General features: G+C 40.8%; 1 protein-coding gene across 2 annotated transcripts; it reads right to left on the bottom strand.

Annotated features, from left to right (window-relative positions):
* Window positions 1–258: 258 nt before the first annotated feature.
* Window positions 259–21,163, bottom strand: GTF2A1 (general transcription factor IIA subunit 1). Of its 2 annotated transcripts, none has more exons than XM_083503199.1 (9): window positions 20,904–21,163; window positions 15,051–15,152; window positions 13,852–14,083; window positions 9,177–9,241; window positions 7,949–8,024; window positions 7,087–7,220; window positions 5,880–6,200; window positions 5,486–5,575; window positions 259–4,263 (listed from the first exon to the last, which is right to left on the bottom strand). In XM_083503199.1, exons 1-9 carry the CDS (start codon window positions 20,916–20,918, stop codon window positions 4,156–4,158), a joined length of 1,143 nt encoding a protein of 380 aa, XP_083359325.1. In that variant the 5' UTR covers window positions 20,919–21,163; the 3' UTR covers window positions 259–4,155. The 2 variants fall into 2 exon arrangements, with proteins under 2 accessions (XP_083359325.1, XP_083359324.1); XM_083503198.1 differs by lacking the exon at window positions 20,904–21,163 and adding an exon at window positions 17,444–17,952.

The raw sequence follows: 21,163 nt of genomic DNA, 5'->3' as shown, positions 1-21,163 counted from the left end.
TATATGCTTTTGTTGTTGCTAGTTGTTGGTAGTTTATTTTTTAATTTTCCTTGTGCTTTTTTACATGTTCCTTTTGAATCACTTGTAAGGATGCAAATAAAAATCCAGTCTGCTTATACAGCTCAATAAGAACTTTGCAAAAGTCAAGCTGTGGTCTGTTTTCTACATCTGACCCAGTGCTGAGCTTTTCACAGCTTCAGAACTTGCTTAATCCTGTCATCTGCATCATTATGTCATAACAAAGTGAATACAACTAGATTACACATAAAAGTATTTTAATACACAAAATAGTAAATAAAAGTGGCAAGCTTATTTTAAATAACATCTTTAATTAAAGTTTTTGCAAAGGCAAAATATTAAACTTAAAATAGGTCTTAGTACATCAAAATACTAAGTTTTCTAATTGTATTCCAAGCATGGCCTTTGAAACACATCCTGTACATCCCAGGAAGAGCATCCTTGATCTTCAATTGTACAGATTGAATTTTACAAACATAATAAATATATTTACCCCCTTACACATAACAGTATATGTACAACAGCAGTTGACAATAGTAGCTCAGAACAGCAACTAAGGATATTTTCCACTTCCCTAAATTATTTGGTACTCTAGGCACACAGGAGCAAGTTAATGCATGATGTTACCACATGTGGCTAGCCTGCTTTTATCCTTCCACTAAAAAAACACACCCTTTTGTTCTTTGTTAACATCCAAATCAAGAATTCAAAAAATAAGCAAGTAGTTTTGTCACAGGGGAAAATGCCAAATTTCTGAACATTCCTGACCTACTTTAAAAACGGAGAAAACAAACAACCAATATTCTAATATCTTCCAAAAATGGAAACTTAACTCTTAAATTACAACTGATATAGCTCATTTCAACTCAAGGTCTGCTATCTTGAATACAATGAACCAAACTAATTATAATTTGTTAGGTTTGGGGATTGTTCCCCACCTCCATAAAACAAAGCCAAAAGAGACTTTTTTTTAAAGCAGAAGAGCAGGGATTTATGAACAAGTGAAAAGTTATTTCTTTCCTCTCTCTTGCACTGGAACTACAGAGTTTTCACTCAGCAGTAATAACATGGGGACATTGTTGCTGTTTGATGTGAACAGACAAAAAATGAAAACCCAAAGGTGCTAACACTATTTTTAATATGACATTTCTACAAATCTGGATATATCACATGTGTTGCTTGTTCTTTGCTTTTTCTAGCAACTGTTCTTCAATTACAAGTTTCATCCCCTTGAAAAAGACAGCTAGCACAATATTTGTATTTGTGAAATCATGATCCATTTCCAGGGAGATGACCAATGACAAAAAGCAGGTTATGATATAGGTTGGAGAAAGGGAGATGGAAACTCTGGTTGCCACTAGGCAGCTGGAGCAGGGAGGGGGACACACCTTACACATTAAATTTAAATAGTCCAATATAAAGTTCTTTGTGACAGTATCCTTAAAAGTCCATCTTTAATGTAGACGTTTCAAATGATTGCACATACTAGAAAGCTGGCAAGATTAGACTTGGTGTTTGTTACAATTGAAACTCTGTAGGCCATCTACAACCAAAGGAATCCAACGGTCCTACATATCACATCAATCAATGCAAAGCAGGAATACCTGAAGATTGCAAAGGCACAAGACTCTCACCTTTGTGTAATCACTCTGTAAATCTCCCATTGCCCTGATCAAAACATTTAGAAATTGCTTTCTCTATATCCCTGCCAAGGTGCTCCTGTTCTCTGTGCAAATCTAAACATAAGCCCTTCTTGCAAACCGTTAATTGCTTCAGAAGCAAATATACTGAATAGAAACAAATTCCAAGTCTAAGGGAGGGGGGGATCAAGTGACAAAAAGCTTAAAGACTAACCATGGGGACCCCTTGCCCTCCCAAAAGGAATGATGATTTTCAATGGAAACCTAACAAAAAGGTCTGCTCAATTACATTGTTAAAACCATGATTAAAATTCAAGTACAACAATAAGTGTAAGCAAACTAAATTCTTACAGCAAGCTGCTACAATAAAATAAAATTAAAAACACACTTTTTGATTTTAAAAAGGAACACTTGATGGAGCAAGTAAGAGCACAAGTTTGGTATGTGACTGGCTTTCAGAAGCACTTCACAGGTACTTGTTAACACCCTCACCAACCAAAGCATACCCACAATTAACTTGCAAGACACTATGCCTGCTTCCCTATAGGCCTATCTGTAGGTCACTTTTAAAGCTGTGGTATCCTTTAAAATAAATAAAAGGCTAAAGACAAGCAGCTGTTCAGTGCCCATGATGTACACAATGCAAAGTCACCTGTACAGTATCTGGGTTCCAGTAATGAATAGTAAATGGTAGCCTATTGCAGCTTATTTGTTTCACAGTGCAATATTTCTGATTGGTCTGAAGCCTGTATTAAATCATACTTAAAAACTAGGATATAGGGCCATAAGATACAGAAGGATGCAAGGAAAATGGCAATTGATCTCAATATAGTCACAATCTTGGCATGTTAAGTAGTGGCATATATTATTTTAAACCTACATTGTTTTACACAGTGGGAATAAAGTACTTACACGCACCTTCAAGTTCAGAGCTAAAACTGCACCCAGTGATGCAGGTTTAATAGGCAATATATATTGTATCAGAAAGTGGGAGGAAATGTTTACATTTAAAAACTCTTGATGCTTTATGAATGTCACTATACAACAGTACTGACAAATTTGGCTAAACTTTAGCAACATCCTGGGTGCAGAAAGACCTAACTGCTTATTGCATGGATTTTCTGTAAGCAGGAACAACTGACGCATCTGAATCAAAATGCAAAGAAGACAGTTGTGAAGAGAAGAGGAAGGAACTAATACATAGTGCTGATTAAACACAGTGGCCATTTTAATAGAAAAACATTTTTTATAAGTTTCCTTTTTCATACAAACACAAGCACTGAAAGAAGGGCAAGGGGGTAATCTGCTCTTCACTGTTTTTCAGGTGACTAGCATCCTCCAGATCTTAGCACAGGAAATCTGGAAGTCCATGTCTTCCATTATCTGGCCTGAACTTCAACCCCACCATATTGCAAAGAGGCCCTGCATTTCTGAAAGTCTAATTTCCAAAGACCACTGCCACAATCACAGAAAAAAACAGCCTCAACAGCAACTTTCTGCTATTTATTGAGGAACTGATTAATTGAGCAATTACTGCTTGCTCAATTATCAGAGCTAGGGTGATTTTGTTCACTGTATTTTTCAGTATTACTGAAATGAAAGTGGAAGCTCTTTCAATGCTGTAGATAGACCCTTTCCCAAAGTACATACTCACTTGCAACCTGATTTCATAACCGGCAGTGCACACTCACTTGGCAATGGGAATACACATTAAGTTTAGGTTAACCAGTGAAATCATATTTTTAAAGACTGATTTCTGACAAGCAATAATTCAGCACATAGCAGACTAGATTTGCTCAATCTTTAAAGACCTTTCGAAAGAGCAGGAAGACCGAGACATTAAAAGCTTCCATCTGTAGACCCTTTAAAATACAACATCGCATTAAATGAAAGATTCAGAATTATTAAATTTAAAATACAAATGAGGATTTTGGTACCAGGATCAAAATTTATATAAAAGGCCTAAAACTGTAGATAAAATTATTATGCATGACCCAGCACAAGGGCTTTAAAAATAGTTTTACTCATACAAGGTAATTATTAGAACTCAATGCTTCAGTCCTTACTGTTTGGTTAGAAACCTCCACGCAAGTTTAAGCAAGATTCTCACCAACCCCTCCTAGAAAGAATGGGTCAGCACAATTTATACACAAGACACACTAAGCTTTTCCCATAGTATTGTTACCAAAAAAGAAGAGTTCCTTCAAATCAGTGTATGGGGAGATTAAGCCTCACATGCTAGTTACCTTTATCTATAGGAAGAAGTGGTTAATTAAGCTATTAATACAAAACCAGCTTTCAGGCATAGCTAGCTGCACCAATGCCTCAGCTTTCCCATTTGAAGTAGTGTCAACGTTGCCATGCTATTTCTTTGTTCTAGCAGTCTCGGTTCTACTGTTCTTTTCCGATGCGCAGATATAGATTTCTGTTGAAGTGTTATGTCCAAGAATCAAAATCTCCTGCTTTTGCTTTGAGAGTTTGTTTTGTGTAAGGAACTTCACCATTCTGCATCTCCAATAGCTTTGGAAAATACATAATCTCTTCCATTAAGATTCATGATTCCATCTTTGAGGTGAAACTTCCACTTGTTCTTACTTCTATGAATCTGTTGAAGGAGGGAAGCCAAAGTTGAAGAGAAATATCCCAAGCTTAAAATACTACATTTGTTAACAAAAACCTCCCACCCAAATCTGCTCTGGAGGGATGGATAAACTGCCCAAAAGAGCATGGGAAGGGTAGCTGGAGGTAGAAGGGATCTCAGAAAAAAATACCTCTTCCCCTTCCACTGGGGCTTCCAAACAGATATTATGTCCACTTTGAGGGAAGCTCAAACAAGGTTCCTTCTGGCTCTCAATCGCTGGTCTTTCACGTACAAGAAACCCCCTAAGATAAGGGGTTTATGCTGCTCACAGGTGTGTGAACTGCTTTATACACATTCCCTCCACTAACCCTAGTAAGAAGGGTTTCATCAGAGTGATGCTCTGAAACCACTCTAGGAAGTATGGCAAGAGGGAAGTAGCCATGCTTCCTGGAGTAACTTCAAATCAACATGACACCGTATTGTATCACATTGCCCTAAAGCCCTTCTAAGATGCATAGTCAGAGGGAATAGGCACAGAGGGGCTCACACACTGTTGTATGCAGCGCAAGATCCCTTTTTTAAACCAAGGGGAGAGAACCTGGGCGCAACAAAAGCAGCTCTTTGTGCCTCACTGTTTGGGCTCTTGGGACTCTCATAGGCCATGCCCCCTCCCCAAACCACACTCCACATCAGCCCTGCACCCTATTTGAGTGGATGGAATGTATCTCTGAACTGTGATCAACACCTCTTATTTGGATAGAGGATGCAGACGGAGGTGTCCATATGTGTGCATGCAAGTGAGTGTATGTGTGAGAACACCTCTGACTTTTGCTTGGCTGGTATGTAGACCACTGCAAAGAGATAAGCATCATATCCATTGCGCCACACAATGGATTTTCCTTGTGTCCCATTTGCTGAAGCCATACAGCCTGTAGAAGGTTGCTAAACAGGCAATGCAGCCCTCAGGCTGAAAAAGATTCCCTATCTCCATATTATGAATACTTCTAATAAACTTTTACAAGCTCATGTAAAATTAACTGGAGACATGTTTTAAAGGTTTAAATAAATGATTCTAACTGCTTAAATTTACTAAGAATTGCAGCTCTAAATTGTCAGCAAACTGTACTAGGAAAGTGAGGTTTTTACCACTATTAATACAAACATAAAAACATATACATATTCTCTCAAGTATATGGTTTTTTCAGAACGCAATGCAGGTTTTAGGAATCATATTTGTCAGATTTACCTTGTCATACTGGCACACAACAACATTCTCAGTATCAAATAATTCCTGCCCTTCTTCATCACTCACATCATCTTCGCTATTCAGAGGCTCCTAGAAAATATTTGAGTATTCAGATGACCGAATTCATTAAACATTGCACATTTATATAGAAGTCCTACACAATGAAGACACTACTGTTTTAAAATATACATATGTGCATATTACCTAGTCATGCATGTTCTTTAACTGACAAAAGCTCACCACTTTGAGCTCCCGCCCCCAACCTTTCAAACCCATTTATCTAATAGGAGCATATTTTTTTCCTATCCTACAACCAACTCAGCTAGAATTAACACATTAATGATATCTATATGTGCTGGGAAAGTCTAATCGAAGCAGACACATCAAAATTTACCTCCTCAACTTGGCCATCTTCGCCTCCATCCTTTTCTTTATCCTCCTCTTCATCATCATCATAATCTTCCTCTTCTTCCTCCTCCTCTTCAGATGATGTGTCACCCGCTCCATCTACCTGTAGCACCAAAGGTGCCTGTGGCTGTGCTGTTTGCTGCTGAGGTTGCTGCTGACCTGCTGCAGGAATCTGTGCTTGTGTTGCTGTGGGTGCAGCCACTGTTGTAGGTATTACCTGGGTTTTGTTTCCTGTAAATAAGATCTGCTGGGGTTGGATAATCACTCCCGTTTGCTGTGAGATACCTCCAGGAATAGGAGCCAAAACCTAAGCAAAAATAATTAAAGCAAAAGCTATTGTATCACAGCTATAATTCCTACTTAAGTATCAGTTTTTGTTTCTGTAATAAAACAAGCAAGACAATCTACTTCTGTTTCTTGCAAACCTTGCATATGAATATTTATGTTCAATAATTATTGAGGAAATAATTATTAAGAACTTGGCATTTACTAAAATATAGCCTACTTTGATTAACAGCTAGCATTAGACACTGCTTAGTCCTTTTTAGCTGCTGCCACCTCATGAAGCAAAAGAATGGAGACAAACTTGAGTCCTCCTTCCATTCCACTATCTTCCTCCAGTGCAACAGAGGGAGGACTCAAGTTTGTCTCCATTCTTTTGCTTCATAAGGTGGCAGCAGCTAAAAAAGGACTAAGCAGTATCTAATGCATCTTCATAAGTAGCAATGGATTCTCTAGTCAGGATGCCTCATATTTGTTTAGACTGTTCAAATCCATGTTGGCCTCTTTCCTCAAACACAGACCAGATGGGTAAGGCAATAAGGGATTGTACTGAAGCCGTTTCCAAAAAGAGCTGCCCCTAATCCTGCATAACACATTATGCTGATGTGTTATAGAAGAAAGCAACGTGCTAGCTTTATTATGAATACATAAAACTAGTTCAGTAGATAAACACCATTCATTTCTTCATCTACAAGGTGTCAGCAGTGTTTAATCTTTTAAGTGAGTCATTGTTTAACTTTACTGAAATCAATTATGCCACGGTCACAACAAAAACAATGTTTGCTCTGTCCCTAATTATAAATACTTCTTCTCACACCCATCTCCTTTCCCTTAACTCTCCCATTTTTGTGCTAACATGATACCTGCAAAGTGACCTGGAAGATTCCCCTTAGTTAACCAAACAATCTTACTTGCTGAATAACAGGAGACTGTACCCCACCAGGTTGCATCTGTGGTATAACCTGTTGCTGTAGAACCACTTGCTGCTGTGGTTGAATGATGTACTGAGCTCCATTGGCAGTTCTAACCACCTGTAGGATTTGGCCTGTAACAAAATGAGTACATTTGAATATCTCACTTAACTTGTGGAACATTCTCTTTTTACAAAGGAAACCAATAATGTTACACTGGGAAAATTCTCAATTCAATGACATGTCTATTGATACCCTACAAGTTTACTGTTTAGCCATGTCAGTTTTGCATCATGTGAGCTGCCTTGCTGAATCAGACCAAGAGTTCATCTAAGCTTACATTTTGTCTGCATTATTAATGAACTAGAGGACTCTTGGAGGCTCAAAAGCATAGTGTGGTGCATTTGTGGCTGTTCCTACACAATTGCCCCCGCGCTGGCTTGGCACTGAGCACCGAGAGATCTCATTTACTGTTTGGGCAAGCAGAACATGCATCTCTCCTCCTCCTCCTGCAGTTGCCATGCTAACGTGACTATGCAGCTTAACAAGTTGCTAACCTGCCCTCCCACATGTCTGGTCTATGGTCTTCATGCCCCATGTTCTGATAATGAAGATTGCAGGATTGCCTCCCAAGAAACAGAACAAGTGGTGGTGACATTAGCATGGTGGGTAGTCAGGAGAAGACCATGAGGCAAGTGGTTCCCTTTCCTTCCCCTCCATGTGCTTTGATTTTATGCTTCTTATTCTCCACTTCCAAAATATATAATTTGATACATTTTTTTTGTTTGATATTCTAAAGTATAACACTATAGAAATGCATATTGACACATACAGAAACAAACAAACAAACAAACAAACAAACCTGAATTTGTGAGTATCTGCTGAACAGGAGTAACCCCAGCTGGCAAAGCCAAGGTAGCTGCGGTGGCTGCAGCACTCTGAAATATAAGAAACTAGTTTAGCAGCAAAAATAAATTCTATAATGAAAACACAGATTTAAGACGAAGCAGCACATGGATTTCAATAGCCGATTACGTGTCTCTATATTAGAATAACAACAGATTTCTTCTTCCACCCACATTTTTAACTGCTTTGAGCACTTCTTAATTTATTAAATTTCTATACAACCCTTCATCTGAGAATCACAAGGCAGTTTACAATACTCTTACACTTCTTGTAAGAGTATGGCTTTTAAGTCAGTTATAGTACTGTTTATTTTATAAATACAAATATTAAACAATTAATTCCCTTTTCTTCCAGTTCACACAATAGGTCTACCCAGAGTGGATCCAGAGTTGCCATTGACTAGAGGAGGAAACTGGGGGTGCAATTTTAGCCAGTTATTTCTGCCGTCTCCTAAAAAGCTGTTCTGGAGAATTGAGGGACTCTGGGATAGTGTAGCAGGCAGCACAAGAAGCTGCTGGGGGACCAGGCAAAAAATGCCTTCTTCAACTTCCACCAGCAGGAACCTCCACTAACTCACATCCCGTCCACAGAGAGGTGCCCTGCTGTTCATGAAAAAGGACACAATGGATTCAACCTGTAAAATTCTATAAAAATATTTTCTTGTGAAATAATAATTGACAATCTATTCAGAATTCTGGAAAACAAATCAGACTGCTGCATATAACAGGGACATGAGCTTGTGTTCTGACATAACTCTTGAGCCACACCATGGGTTAGCTCTTGAAAGCAGGAGTGGTGGTGGAGTGAAGAGCCCATTATTTCTGCCCTGTGCACCTTCACATTGTATATTCACCAGTTTATGTTTATCTATGACTTAAAGTGATTATGTAAACCAGGTCCATATTTAGACCTTATATTAAGATTTTTTTCTTGATAAGTGGTACACAATTTATAACCTATATAATACATTTAGCTACTACCATAAGTGTTCTGCTTTTTTAAAAAAGACTAAACATTCAAAACAGTCACTGAAAAAGAGGCATAAGCTTATACAATTCAATGTTATTTTGTACAGTGCGGGTTTAGTTTTTCTTTATGCAGACTATAATTTGGCTTGGTCACAAACAATCTTTCCTAATTGGGTCCAGGCATGCTTGCCTTAAAGATAAACTGCTTAATCTTACCATGCCTGATGCGTTCATGTGCTGTATCAGCTTGGAATCTGGCATAATAACTTGTTGTTGAGGTGCTACAACAAATGAGAAAAGGATAATGAATGCTTGAATCACCACAGAATACTTTGCCATAGCTTATTATTAACACTATAATCATAGAACAGTGTGTGAGGACTTATATATTGTTCTAGTCCAACCCACTAATCAATGCATGAAATCCAGAACTGAGCATCCAACCAACATCTGCTCAAAGACTTCCAGATAATTCTCCTTTTACCATCAATAAGTTATCCTAACAATAAACCACAATCTTTCATATTGTGATTGAATCCCATTAGATCTAATCCTGTCTTCTGGAGAGGTTGAGAACAAGTCTTTGTCCTCTTCTATGAGACAGACCATCAGGTATTTGAAGAATGCAATCATGTCTCCATTCAGTCTTCTCTTTTCCAGGCTAAACATATCTAGTTCCGTCAGTCTTTCCTCAAAGGTGTCATTTCCCATCATGACCATCTTAGTTGCCCTCCTCTAAGCCCATTCTTATTTGCCTATATCCTTTTTAAAGTATTGTGTCCAAAACTGGATACAATACCCCAGATGATATTTCACTAGCACAGAATAAAGTGGAACTATTATATCCTGTGACTTGGAAACTATATTTCTATAAGCTTTTCTGCAGCTGTATCCCTGTTTCATGTTCAGCTTGTGATTGACTACAATTTGGGGAAGCTTTCACATGTACTTACAGCAGAATAAAGTGGAACAAGTCTTGTAACTTGGGATCTCCAATTCTGTACCCATGCATTTTTACACACCACACACCCCAGAAATATAGAATTTTGCATTTTGTTAATTTAAGCCCGTTTCCTTTCCCTCAAGATAATTTTGAATCTTATTTTAGTCTTCTGAGATGTTAGCTAGCCACAGCAGGTTTGGGTCATCTGCAAATTTCTTAAGAATTCCCTCTACCTCTTCTTGTAAATCACTGATGAAAATATTGAAGCACATTAGAGCCTGGACAGAGCCCTGTACCACACAAAACTTTTTCTTCCAATTTTATAAGGAGACATTGATGAGCATTCTCAAAGTATGGTTTTCCAATCAGGTATTTCACCTGAAATCACACTAATCTAGTTTGCATTTAACCAATGTTAACCAAAATATTCGTCATCAATTTTTTTTCTAAAAGCCTGATAAATTACACTCACAGCAATCCCACAATCCACTAAACTAGTAACCCAGTTAAAGGAATATTAACCAACAATGTTTCTTCTTCAAATGAGGTTTTCCATATCACATTCTATTTATATTGTGGACACCAACACCAGATACATACCTCAGTAGAAACAATTCCTAACAAACTTAGAAGTCTTGAAAAGGTGTATGGCAATTATCACACTCACTGCAGAAGGTTCAGTTTTACCTCTGTGCTTGCTAAGAGAGGTGAGTTTTTAGTTTAAGTTCATATCCTTTACTATTATATGGAAGAGATCATATCCACTACAATATTCCAAACATTTTAAGCCAAGGACCTAAAATCCTAACAGAGAAAGGAAGAACAGTGATAAGCAGGGTGTGATGAGCCTGACCTATGCTGAATATGAGCACTACTGTTTGGCCAACTTGGTATGAAGGAAGCCATTTTAAAAGTCCAAGACTCCATTTTGTAAAATAGCTTAGCAGTTTGTGTTTTCTTTCTTTAATTATATCTGTTACACAGACTGAATGGTTTGCCACTCCTGCCTCATGATAAGGATACCCCAGGAAGCAAGTTTTATTTCTGATTTATACTCACAGCCTACTCTTTACCAAATGATCAAAAAGGGTTATAAAAATATTACAATTAAAAAGCAGGTGCAAATTATATTAGAATCATAATGTAAGGAAGTTGTATATTCTGCTTAGTCTGCCTGTTTGGTTTAAGAGTCTCAATTTAACTGAGTACTAAATTAGATGTGATACCTCCTGGTTTGTTTTACTAATCTGAAAAACATCAGGGCATTTGAGGAGTGTTGAATGTTTTCCTCCATCTAAAATGCACCCCCTCTATGTGAAGCTGCAATTACTTCTGTAAAAGGGGAGGGGAGAAAGATACAGAAACTTCTGTTTTTGTCTAATGCAGATGGGGTTTAGATTTAGCCAATCTTCAAACCTGCCCAGTGTGCCAAAGCAGTAAATCAGAGTGCTGATAACCGTATCTGCTTTGGTCACAATAAAATATTTGTTTGCCTCTCCAGCTCTAATTGGTCCAGGGTGCTGATGGTTTATTCTGTAACAGAAGCCTTACATTTGAAAAAGGCTGAAAAGTCACTTGAAACAAAGATTCTAACTGATGCTGGCATGGAGACACATAGGCTGATGAGAGTCTTTTCAGAGCAAGGGAGGCCATTTGGGACTTTAGGAAGTACACATTTTATTTAACAAACCCTGCTTAATGAAGCCATAGAAGCCAAAAAATGATGAAAGAAATATTCTTTTGTAGTTTTTATATATTGAGTGGTATTTAACTATGCTCTATTCAAAGTAGATCCATTGAAATGAATGATCACAACCAAGTTAGGTCCATTAATATAAATGGGCCCCATTAATATCAATGGGTCTACTCTGAGTAAAATTTGCTCTTTCTGTTTGTTCTCTGTAAGCAAATGTTTAACTGAACAAGTCTTTTGCTTAAGGGATTTAACTAGCTCCCATATTTTGAGAGCATGCCTAGACTGCTTGATGGCTTTATGTCCAATTCAACCTGGAGGAAGCAGGTAGCTCATTCCCCGGCCTATACCATATGATTGCCTCAAGTCAACCAAGTGGCTTACTCTAAGGGCCAGATTTAATGAAGCTGGCACACTAAAAAAAACCAAACCCAGTGCAATGGGGCTTTCCTTCCTTGCCTCCCCCAAATCTGCTGTCAAGCACAAATTCTTGCACTGATAGGAATGATCAGAAGAGCATGAATTCCCCCATAAGACTTCAGAGTTGCCCATCTCCACTAAAAAATATTGTAATTGCTGGTGGCAGCAATTAAGAAATAGCTCTTGCTAGCAGATTAATTGCTGGATGGGCATGTACTGAGTATTTTATGGGATGTGAGTGGTGCTGTGGTCTAAACCACCAAGCCTCCTGGGCTTGCCAATCGTAAGGTTGGCAGTTCAAATCTGTGCAACAGGGTGAGCTCCGGTTGTTTTGTACCAACTCCTGCCAGCCTAGCAGTTCGAAAACATACCAGTGCGAGCAGATAAATAATTACTGCTGCGGCAGGAAGGTAATGGTGTTTCCGTACTGTCTGGCACTTGTCACAGTGGTCTGTACACCAAAAGTGATTTAGTCATGGTAGCCACGATGTAGAAAAGCTGTCTGGACAAATGCCGGCTCCCTCAGCCCGAAAGCGGAGGTGAGAGCAGCACCCATAGTCGAACTCCACTGGACTTAACGATCCAGGGGTCCTTTACCTTTACTGAATATTTTATTTTGTGGAAGTCTCCAAACCTGGGGGCATTTCTAGAGAGTGTAAAGCATAAGACATTCATTGTTACTTAGGTGTCGCACAGAATCTAAACATTAGTCCTTGAGACAGCACTTATGTACCACCTGCACACATTTGAGCAGCAGTATGGATATGTCATATTAGACAGCTGCTATTTGGAGATAATCATCCTAAAAATCAGTAAGATGAAACAATTGTTACTTTCGTCCAGATTAAGGAAATACAGTATTGTTTTAATTTAAAAAAAAATCTGAATTGCCTTACTGGTGTACACGTTTGATTTTTGTAGAAATTCATACTATGAGATAGCGTATGCTAAGCCCAGTCATGTTCTAAATTATTGTGGCACTCGTGGACACCACAGGGCACTGAGACAAACACCTCCAGCACACACAGAGGTCCACCGCCTTCCCAGTTATTTGTTTGGGGAGTAGTAGTGCCTGCATGTTTGTGGTTTATTTGGTAAATGTATGCGTTTTGTATTATTTGGGGAAGATTTGCCAATTTTTCTTTTGTGAAATGAGTTTTTGGTGCTCCCTTAAATGTACTCTCCTAAATGTTTTCTAAGACTCAAATAGTTTGGTGGTCTGTCCTAGAAACAACCACCTGCAAACACTAGAACAGCTCCTCATACTATGCACTTCATACTTGCAGTCTTCACTTACAGCAGTTCTATTTTTCTAAAAAAAAGAGGTGCTGGAACTCACAATGAACACCTCCCTCGTTCTCTTAGAATGGCAATGGCACCCACCTGAGAGGTGCTGGAACTAAGTTCCAGTGAGTTCCGGCTGAAAAAAAGCCCTGACATCCAGTAATATTTGAAATTATAGTAAGTAAGTGGAAGGACATTTTATGAGCAACTGACACTTTAAGATGGGGAAATATCAGTCAATTAAGGACAAATGAATCTGCTTTATACCAAGTCTGACCACTGGCCCACTTAGTGTCTACACTGACTGACAGTAGCTCTCCAGCATTTCAGACAGAGGATGTTCCCAGCCCTACCTGGGGATTGAACTTAGGACCTTCTGCATTCAAACCAGGTGCTTTGCCACTGAGATATGGCTAGTTGTGATACACTGAAGACAACATGTAAATTGAAAAGAAGGAATTGAGAACTTGTACTCCTGTTAATTTTTCTTTGTATGAAACATTGCTGTAAATTTACAAAGCCTCACATCCAGAAAGGAACTCGGTTCTTACCTTGCTGTGTTGCAGGAATAAGGACTTGCTGTGTCTGGGACTGCTGCTGAACTGTTGGCTGTGGCTGTGGGTGATGGTGATGATGAGCATGCTGTTGCTGTTGTTGTTGCTGCTGCTGTTGCTGCTGCTGTTGCTGTTGTTGTTGCTGCTGCTGAACTTGCAGCAAAAGCTGCTGTTCCTCTGAATGAAATCCATCTACAGCCTTGGACTGCAGCAGCTTGTTTTCCCACAGCTGTGTTTATTAAGCAAGATTCACTTAAGGACACTTTTCTTTTTACATACATCAACTATATACTCTCTACATTATTATTACTGATTCAATGTACTCTCTCTTATCTATTCATTTTGAAGGGAGGTGACCCGAAATCCTCTGGAAAATAAAGGGAACCTATATAGTGCTTGTGAATTTGGCTCCATTCTGTATTTGAGTCTCCTTTCACTCCTATCCATATTGATAGCATCATCCAGACACGCAGTTTCTAAGGGACATCAGCAACATCGTAAAAAAGACATCTATTCTGATGTCATAAACAGCCATTAGAAAATATTCTGCACCAAGCCAATAAAGATAAAATACAAAGCTTGCTCTTTACTGGAAGGAAATATTTTGTTTCCTGGATGAATATTACTGAATGGAATTCCTGAGATATTCTTAAACTTTTTTAAAATTTCATTTCACACATTAGATTGTTCATTTACTGAAAATTTCAACTACAAGAAAGTTTCTCTCAGTACAATGGAGGGAAGACAATTTTGATAATGAAAAATGTTAAAAGTATACTATTAATCTTTGCAAAGTCATTAAGCAGCAGTCACATTAAAACCATTATACTTAGATCTTCTTCAAAGAAAGGTGACATAATTATGAAAACCACTATAAAACACTTATATTTAACAGCAGTATTTAAAGCTTTAAAGAGTTGATGTAGCGCAATGGCTACAACTTCCCAGTTCAAATGTTAATCCAGCCTTGAATTTACTAGGTGGCCTTAGTTAAGTTCTCCACCTGCAATTCAGGGGTAGCAGTGTCTTCCATTATGGGGGTGCTCTAAGGAAGAATCTCTGCAAATGTATGCAGAATACTTGGAGTGACATGCTATATAAATATTTACAGAATACAGCCCTTCAAGCTGTGAGTTTTATGCACTGACTGCTACAAGGTTGCAAACAGCAAGTAATTTGTAGTGAACATAACTTACTGTTTTCAGTTCAACAAGAACCTGTTCATCAACACCCTCATCCAGAAAGACCTCTCGGACATCATTAATGACATCTTCAATCACAGACCTATATAGTTTAGGCTGCAAAAAGTCACAGATAAGACCAGCTTATTAAGTGAGATCTATGCTAGCAATATTTCTAAACACTTCTAGATATATATTTAAATTACTGAACTACTGTTTCACAGATAATCCTTGTGGATACCTCTTTAATTGTCTCAAAAAATTTTTTTTTTAAAAAAGTTATTAAACCATCACATCTGTATAACATTCCAGAGAATTTTAGCACTTCTAGCAATAAGACAATTAATGCAGGGCTGGGAAACCTTTGCCCCTCCAGATTGTGTTGGACTACAATTCCAGTAATTCCCAGCCAGCATGGCAAATGATGAGAGATGGTGTGAATTGTAGCCCAACCATTGTAGCCCTGATCTAGTATGTAGTAACATTGATTCACAAAATGTGAATCAAACCAAAGTACTCTGCTCCAATTCAGTCCAGCTCAACTGATGTCAAGTGTGACTAAAGCTTCAATTCACACCATGTGTACTAAAAGTGGCAGCTTTTACAGCACAAATCATATGTAGGTCTAGTTAGATATAAATACCACTGTGCTCACTCGGATTTAACCCAAGGTACATAGAATCACAACAATGAAACAGTTTAGCAGCACTGAATTCAACAGGGCTATAATGCTGAACACTCAGCTGCTAAATTATGAACTGGAGAAGAACCATTTTTCTCACTGTACCCTGTGCAATTCATCTATCCTTTGACACATGTAAACATATGTACACACAGGTATTTTTAATACTGCTTTACTATGCAAGTACACAATTCTTGACACACTTCTATTAAGCCCCATTGAGCTCAGACTTGGTTCTTTATAAACATATACAAGATCAGGCAAGAGCTTGTAAATGTTTTAAAAAGCAGAACAACGAACTGTTCTCTATTTCACCGAATATACATTAAAAAATAAAAAAACAGCTACAAGGACAGAAATGCACCAGCCGCTTTGTCATCAAAAAGCCACAGCAAATTGAATTTGAAAGCTCAGAGCGGCAGCTTCTGAACGAGAGAGCGCGAGCTCCTTTCAGCTTGCGCTGTGCAGGCACCTCCCAGCCTGCTTTCCGCAGCTCTCTCCCTATTTAAAGGCTGATGTGGTGTTTAAATGGAGAGGCGGTGACGTGGGGCTGGAAAGCACCTTCCCATCCTGGCAGAGTCTATATTAGAGAGCGGCAATGGCTCTATATAAACAGGGCAGCCACAGGGAGGAGGAACACAAGGAGCAGGGAGAGAGAAAAGCGAGGGGAAGCCATGATGGATCTGAGAGCACAAAATAAGAGCGGCCAAATCTGCAACGGAGCCGCCTGGACCCTGGTTTGTCAGCAGTGGTTTATTGGGATGGGGGGGAGTGTTATTTCCCCCCCCCCCTTAGTAAATTCAGTTTGTTCTTTTTAAAAAAATGTGAAACGGGGAAATAACGATAAGAGGGGCAGGGTTATTTTGTTGTTGTTTTTCCCTTCGTGTGACTGCTTATTGCAAACCGATGTGGAAAGCGAGAGACTCGGGGAAACTGTGTCGTCTAGTATTAAACCGAGACGGGGGAAGCGTAGAAAAGGGAGGCGGGAAAGGAGGAATAGAGGCTTAATCGTTGTATTTGTTACAGCAATGCTAAATAAAAACCTTTTCTGGGGAAACCTCGCACGGGCTTAAAAGAGTGCTTTCTTTTTGGCGCACGTCAAAGATATTTCCGAGAAAAGATGGGGGTTGATGGGAAGAGGAGGAAAGGAGGAAGAGAGACTTCGGTTTTGTTTTTTTTTCTCTTCTTCTTCTGCCGGGTTAGGAATTAAAAAGTGCTTTTCAACCTTTGGTCACCGACACACACATACATTTAAATTTTTTCCAAAAAATGAACACCCACCCCAACCTCCTCGCTCAGAAAGCGGGCAGAGAGAAAGGCACCCACCACCCGGGCGGGAGAGAAAGAGGCGCCAGGGGAACCCGCCGCTTGTCTGTCTCTCTCTCCCACGCCCTCCGCGGAGGGGGAAGAGCCGCTGAGCGGGAGACTGCCTCGAGACGCCCGCGGCGCCTCTTCCGCGGTGACCCCCGAAGCAGCGCGCGAGGGAGACGGCGGCTGCTCCGAGGGAGACAGAGCGAGCGCGCCTCCCTCCTCCTCTGCGGATCCGGGCGGAGGCCGAGCGAGGGTCCGCTCCTGGCTCTCTCTCTCTCTCTTTCTCTCCCGCCGCCCCCCGCCCATACTACGACTACGACCACCACCACCACCGCAACAACCGCCTCCCTCTTCTCCACACAAGCCCAGCGGCCCTCCCGCCTCCCCGCCTCGAGGCTCCCCCTTGCGTCCTTACCACGGGGTTTGTATTAGCCGAGCTCGCCATGTCCCGCGCCAACCCCCCGGGCAGGACACCGCACACCCCCAACGAGGCAGCGGCTGAGGCAAGAGCGAGCAGGCGGGCGGGCGGCGGCTGAGGCACCTTCAAGCACTTCTCTCCCTCCCCCCACCCCCCTCGCCTCTCTCTTAAGGGAAGACCGCGAGCTGAGGTAAACTGCTGGCTCCTCTTCTCCCCCCCTTACTTCGCGCGCTCTCCGGCTTCCCCTCCCTCCCCCCGGTCTCGCCTCAGGGGCTTCCCCTCGCCCTCCGTTCTCTTTCTCTCCCCCTTCTCTCCCTCGCCCGCCGCTGACGGGGAAAGCGCGTTCCGAGGCCGCCCTCCCCCCGCGGCCCGGCCTTACACGGCGGCCCTTGGGCTGCAGCCGCCAGCCGCCTGCTCTGCTCGCTTCGCCCCTTTATATAGCGAGTGCCGAGCAGCTGCGCGAGCGGCCAGAGAAAGGGGGAGGCCGGGGAAGAGAAGGGAGGGGGAGGACGGCGACGTCCCGCGAGAAGGAGCGAGACGCCGCCGTCCTCCTCTTCACGACTTCCGCTTTTCTGACGCCATGACACCTATACTGAGGCGGAAGTCCGAAGTGGGAGCCGAACCGCTATGGCGGCTTCCTTGGCTATTCCGCTGCTCGCAATGCGCGGCTGTTTCTGCCCGAAATTTGAGCCGCCTTTATGCCCGACGTGTAAAGAATAGGCTTAGCCATAGAGACGCCAAAGTCTGGAACGGCGCGCTCACGGGCGACGATGGCTTTCGATGTTTTACCTGAAGTTTAGCGACTCTACCTGTTTCTATCTTTATGGGTTGAGGAGACAAGTAGCCCATCTGGTGCGTTACCAGTTTCCATGTGTGAGGCGGGAAAACGTAATATAAAGTATGCGGCCTCTCTAGGCACACATCTCTATAGTATCGTGTCCCTTTTGGGGCGGGAGGTGGGGGAGGCGTTGCCTGTCCTGTTCTATTAGGCACCGGAAGCGGCGGTGTAAGCTTCGTGGAGCCTGTTATCCTTGCCCCCGCCACTCACAAGATGATGGAGGTTTATATGGCGGGGAGCTGGTAATGCTGACCTGTTTCTCACCAGCTGTTCTGTGTGAATCTGAAGTTTGAGCATTATCTGGGGTTTAGATGTGCTCAGCAAGCCAGTATTTTAGTGGCCGGACTGGTAAAACGCGCACTGCAAGTTAGCAGGAACTTCCCCGGTATTGGAAAGACAGTAAACCCCATTTGTCATTCAAAGCGGCGAGCGAATTCATAATTTATTTGTCACGTCTATGGCCCACGTTTCCTCCAAAGGGCACAAGGTTGCCCACACGGTTCTCTTCTCCTTCCAGTTTTTATCCTCACAACAACGCTCTTGAGGTAGGTCAGGCTGAGAGACTGTGACTGCCTAGGGAGCTTCATAGAATAATTGTTGAGCTGGAAGGGGATTCTGAGGATCATCTAGTCCAACCCCCTGCAATGCAGGATTATGCAGCTGTCCCATCAAACCTGCAAACTTGGCATTAACAGCATCACACTCTAACCAACTGAGCTATCTAGTGGGCTTAGCAGGGATTTGGACCAGCACTGTACCCACTATGCCACACTGGCTCTAGGCTGCAGTCCTAACCCCACTTACCTGGGGATAAGCCCCATTGAATTAAGTAGGGCTTACTTCTGAGTAGACATTAGGATTGCACAGCTGAACTTAAGAACTGGTTAGAAAATGCCATGTCTCTATAGCAGCAAGGAGACAGCCCAATCCTATACACACATATATACAAATATAAGCCTCGTTGAGTTCAACAGGGTTTACACCCAGGAGACTGGGTATAGGATTGCAGCCTTGTTGCAAGCCGTTTCATTTTGTAATCACTTAATGGGAATTTATTTTATTTATAAGATTTATAAACCACTTGATCAAAGATTGCTCTAAGTGGCATATCAATAAAATTGTAGATAAAACAGGTAGATTCCACAGAATTATTAAAATACAAATATACATAAAATAATTCTCATTAAAACACAGACAAAATAAGGAAGACTTTTAAAACAAACGTAGGTAGCTAAATTATATTTCTTGGTAAGCTTGCAGAAATAAAAAGTTAATCAGCAGGTAGTTAAAACATAGCAAGTGGGCCTGTGTCAGTGTGAGGAAGTAATACAGTGAAAAATAAATGCCTTGTTAAGGGATTAATTCATTGAACAACTAAAATGATTATCAATATTTCTCTGCTTTTATCCACAATGAAGCCAATCTGCTTTGTCAATTAGACTCATTAAATTCAATGTGATTTACTCCCAGGTAAGTGTGCATTGTGAAACTTCCAACCTGAAACTGAGGCATTTTAATGACGATACTGCCTGTAATTCACCCCCATTGTGCTGTTTTAACACTTGTGTGGCATTTCTAGTTATTTGTAGTTAATAATTTCCTGGAGTCTGGCCAGTTTCAACACATTCTATCATGAATGCAGCCCAGATGGCTGATACTCTCATTATTATGAAGGCTATGAACAAGGGGCTATAGCTGTAGAGGGGTGGGGACAAATGTGGGGTTTTTTCCTGGCAAGCAGCCCATAGCAAAAGCCCAATAAGAAAAGCCTGATGGATCAAGTCAACTAGTCCAGAATCCTGTTCTCACATATTCCTATGGGGAGTCTGAAAACAGGACCCGAGATCAACAGGACTCTCCCTACTTGTGATTCCCAGCAACTAGCATTCAGAGGTAGAACATAGCCAGGTGCTATGGCTTGTAGCCACTGACAGATTTATGCTGCATGAATTTTGTCTAATCCTCTTTTTCAATCCTTCCAAGATGGTGGCCATCGCTGCCTCTTAGGGGAGCAAATTCTATAGTAACAATGCACTGGGTGAAGAAGTACTTTCTTTTATCTGTCCCAAGTGTCCCAACCTTTAGCTTCTTTGGATGTCTACAAATTCTAGTGTTGTAAGAAGGGACGAAAAACTTTTCTCCGTCTACTTCCTCAATGCCATGCATATTATACACCTCTTACCTTTTCTTTAAACTGAAAAGCCCCAAATGTAACATTTTCTCATAGGGGTGTTGCACCATCCCCTTGATGATTTTGGTTGCCCTTTTTAAAATGTATTCCAGCTCTACAATAATTCTTTTTGAGGTTAGGTGACTCAAACTCTAAATGGTATTTATGAACAAGTTAAAAAGTACAGGTCCCAATGCAAACTCTTGGGGGACTCAATTTTCTGTCCATTCCTAGTCTGCTTCCAGTTTTATTAACCAGTTGCCAGTCCATAAGAGGACCTCTCTTATTCCACGAGTGCTAAGCTTATACACTAAGCTTACCTCTGTGTTGAGGTACTTGTCAAAAGCTTTTTGAAAGTATAAGTACACAATTTCAGCTGGATTGCCTCTATAATTCTATATCCTTGTTGACACACTCAACTCTTAATAGGTTAGTGAGACATCACTTACCCATTCGGAAGTCATGCTGGTTCCACTTTATTAAGACTTGTTCTCCTGTATCCTTGGTGATTTTACTCTTGAGAATGCTTTCCACCCATTTCCCCTCATTTCCAGGATGCCTTTTTAAAAATTGGTGTTTTTGCATCAAGGCTAATTTCAAGGTCAAGTTACATATTTTCTTAGCTAGTCAACAATTTCACGTTTCAGTTCTTTAAGAACTTTTGCGTGGATGCTGTCTGGACCTGGCAAGTTTATGAGAATAGCTGAAT

This window comes from Podarcis liolepis, assembly GCF_965112155.1.
Source record: "Podarcis liolepis genome assembly, chromosome: 1".
Classification (NCBI taxonomy): Eukaryota; Metazoa; Chordata; class Lepidosauria; order Squamata; family Lacertidae; genus Podarcis; species Podarcis liolepis.
This window is presented reverse-complemented; position numbering and strand designations above follow the sequence as displayed.

Excerpts from the sequence above, each read along its gene's own strand:
- GTF2A1 (XM_083503198.1), bottom strand. The coding sequence starts at position 17,473 with ATGGCGAGCTCGGCTAATACAAACCCCGTG. Across the intron at positions 8,025-9,176 it reads ACATGAACGCATCAGGCATG|AGTGCTGCAGCCACCGCAGC; the intron begins GTAAGATTAAGC and ends CTTATATTTCAG. Across the intron at positions 5,576-5,879 it reads AAGATGGCCAAGTTGAGGAG|GAGCCTCTGAATAGCGAAGA; the intron begins GTAAATTTTGAT and ends AATATTTTCTAG.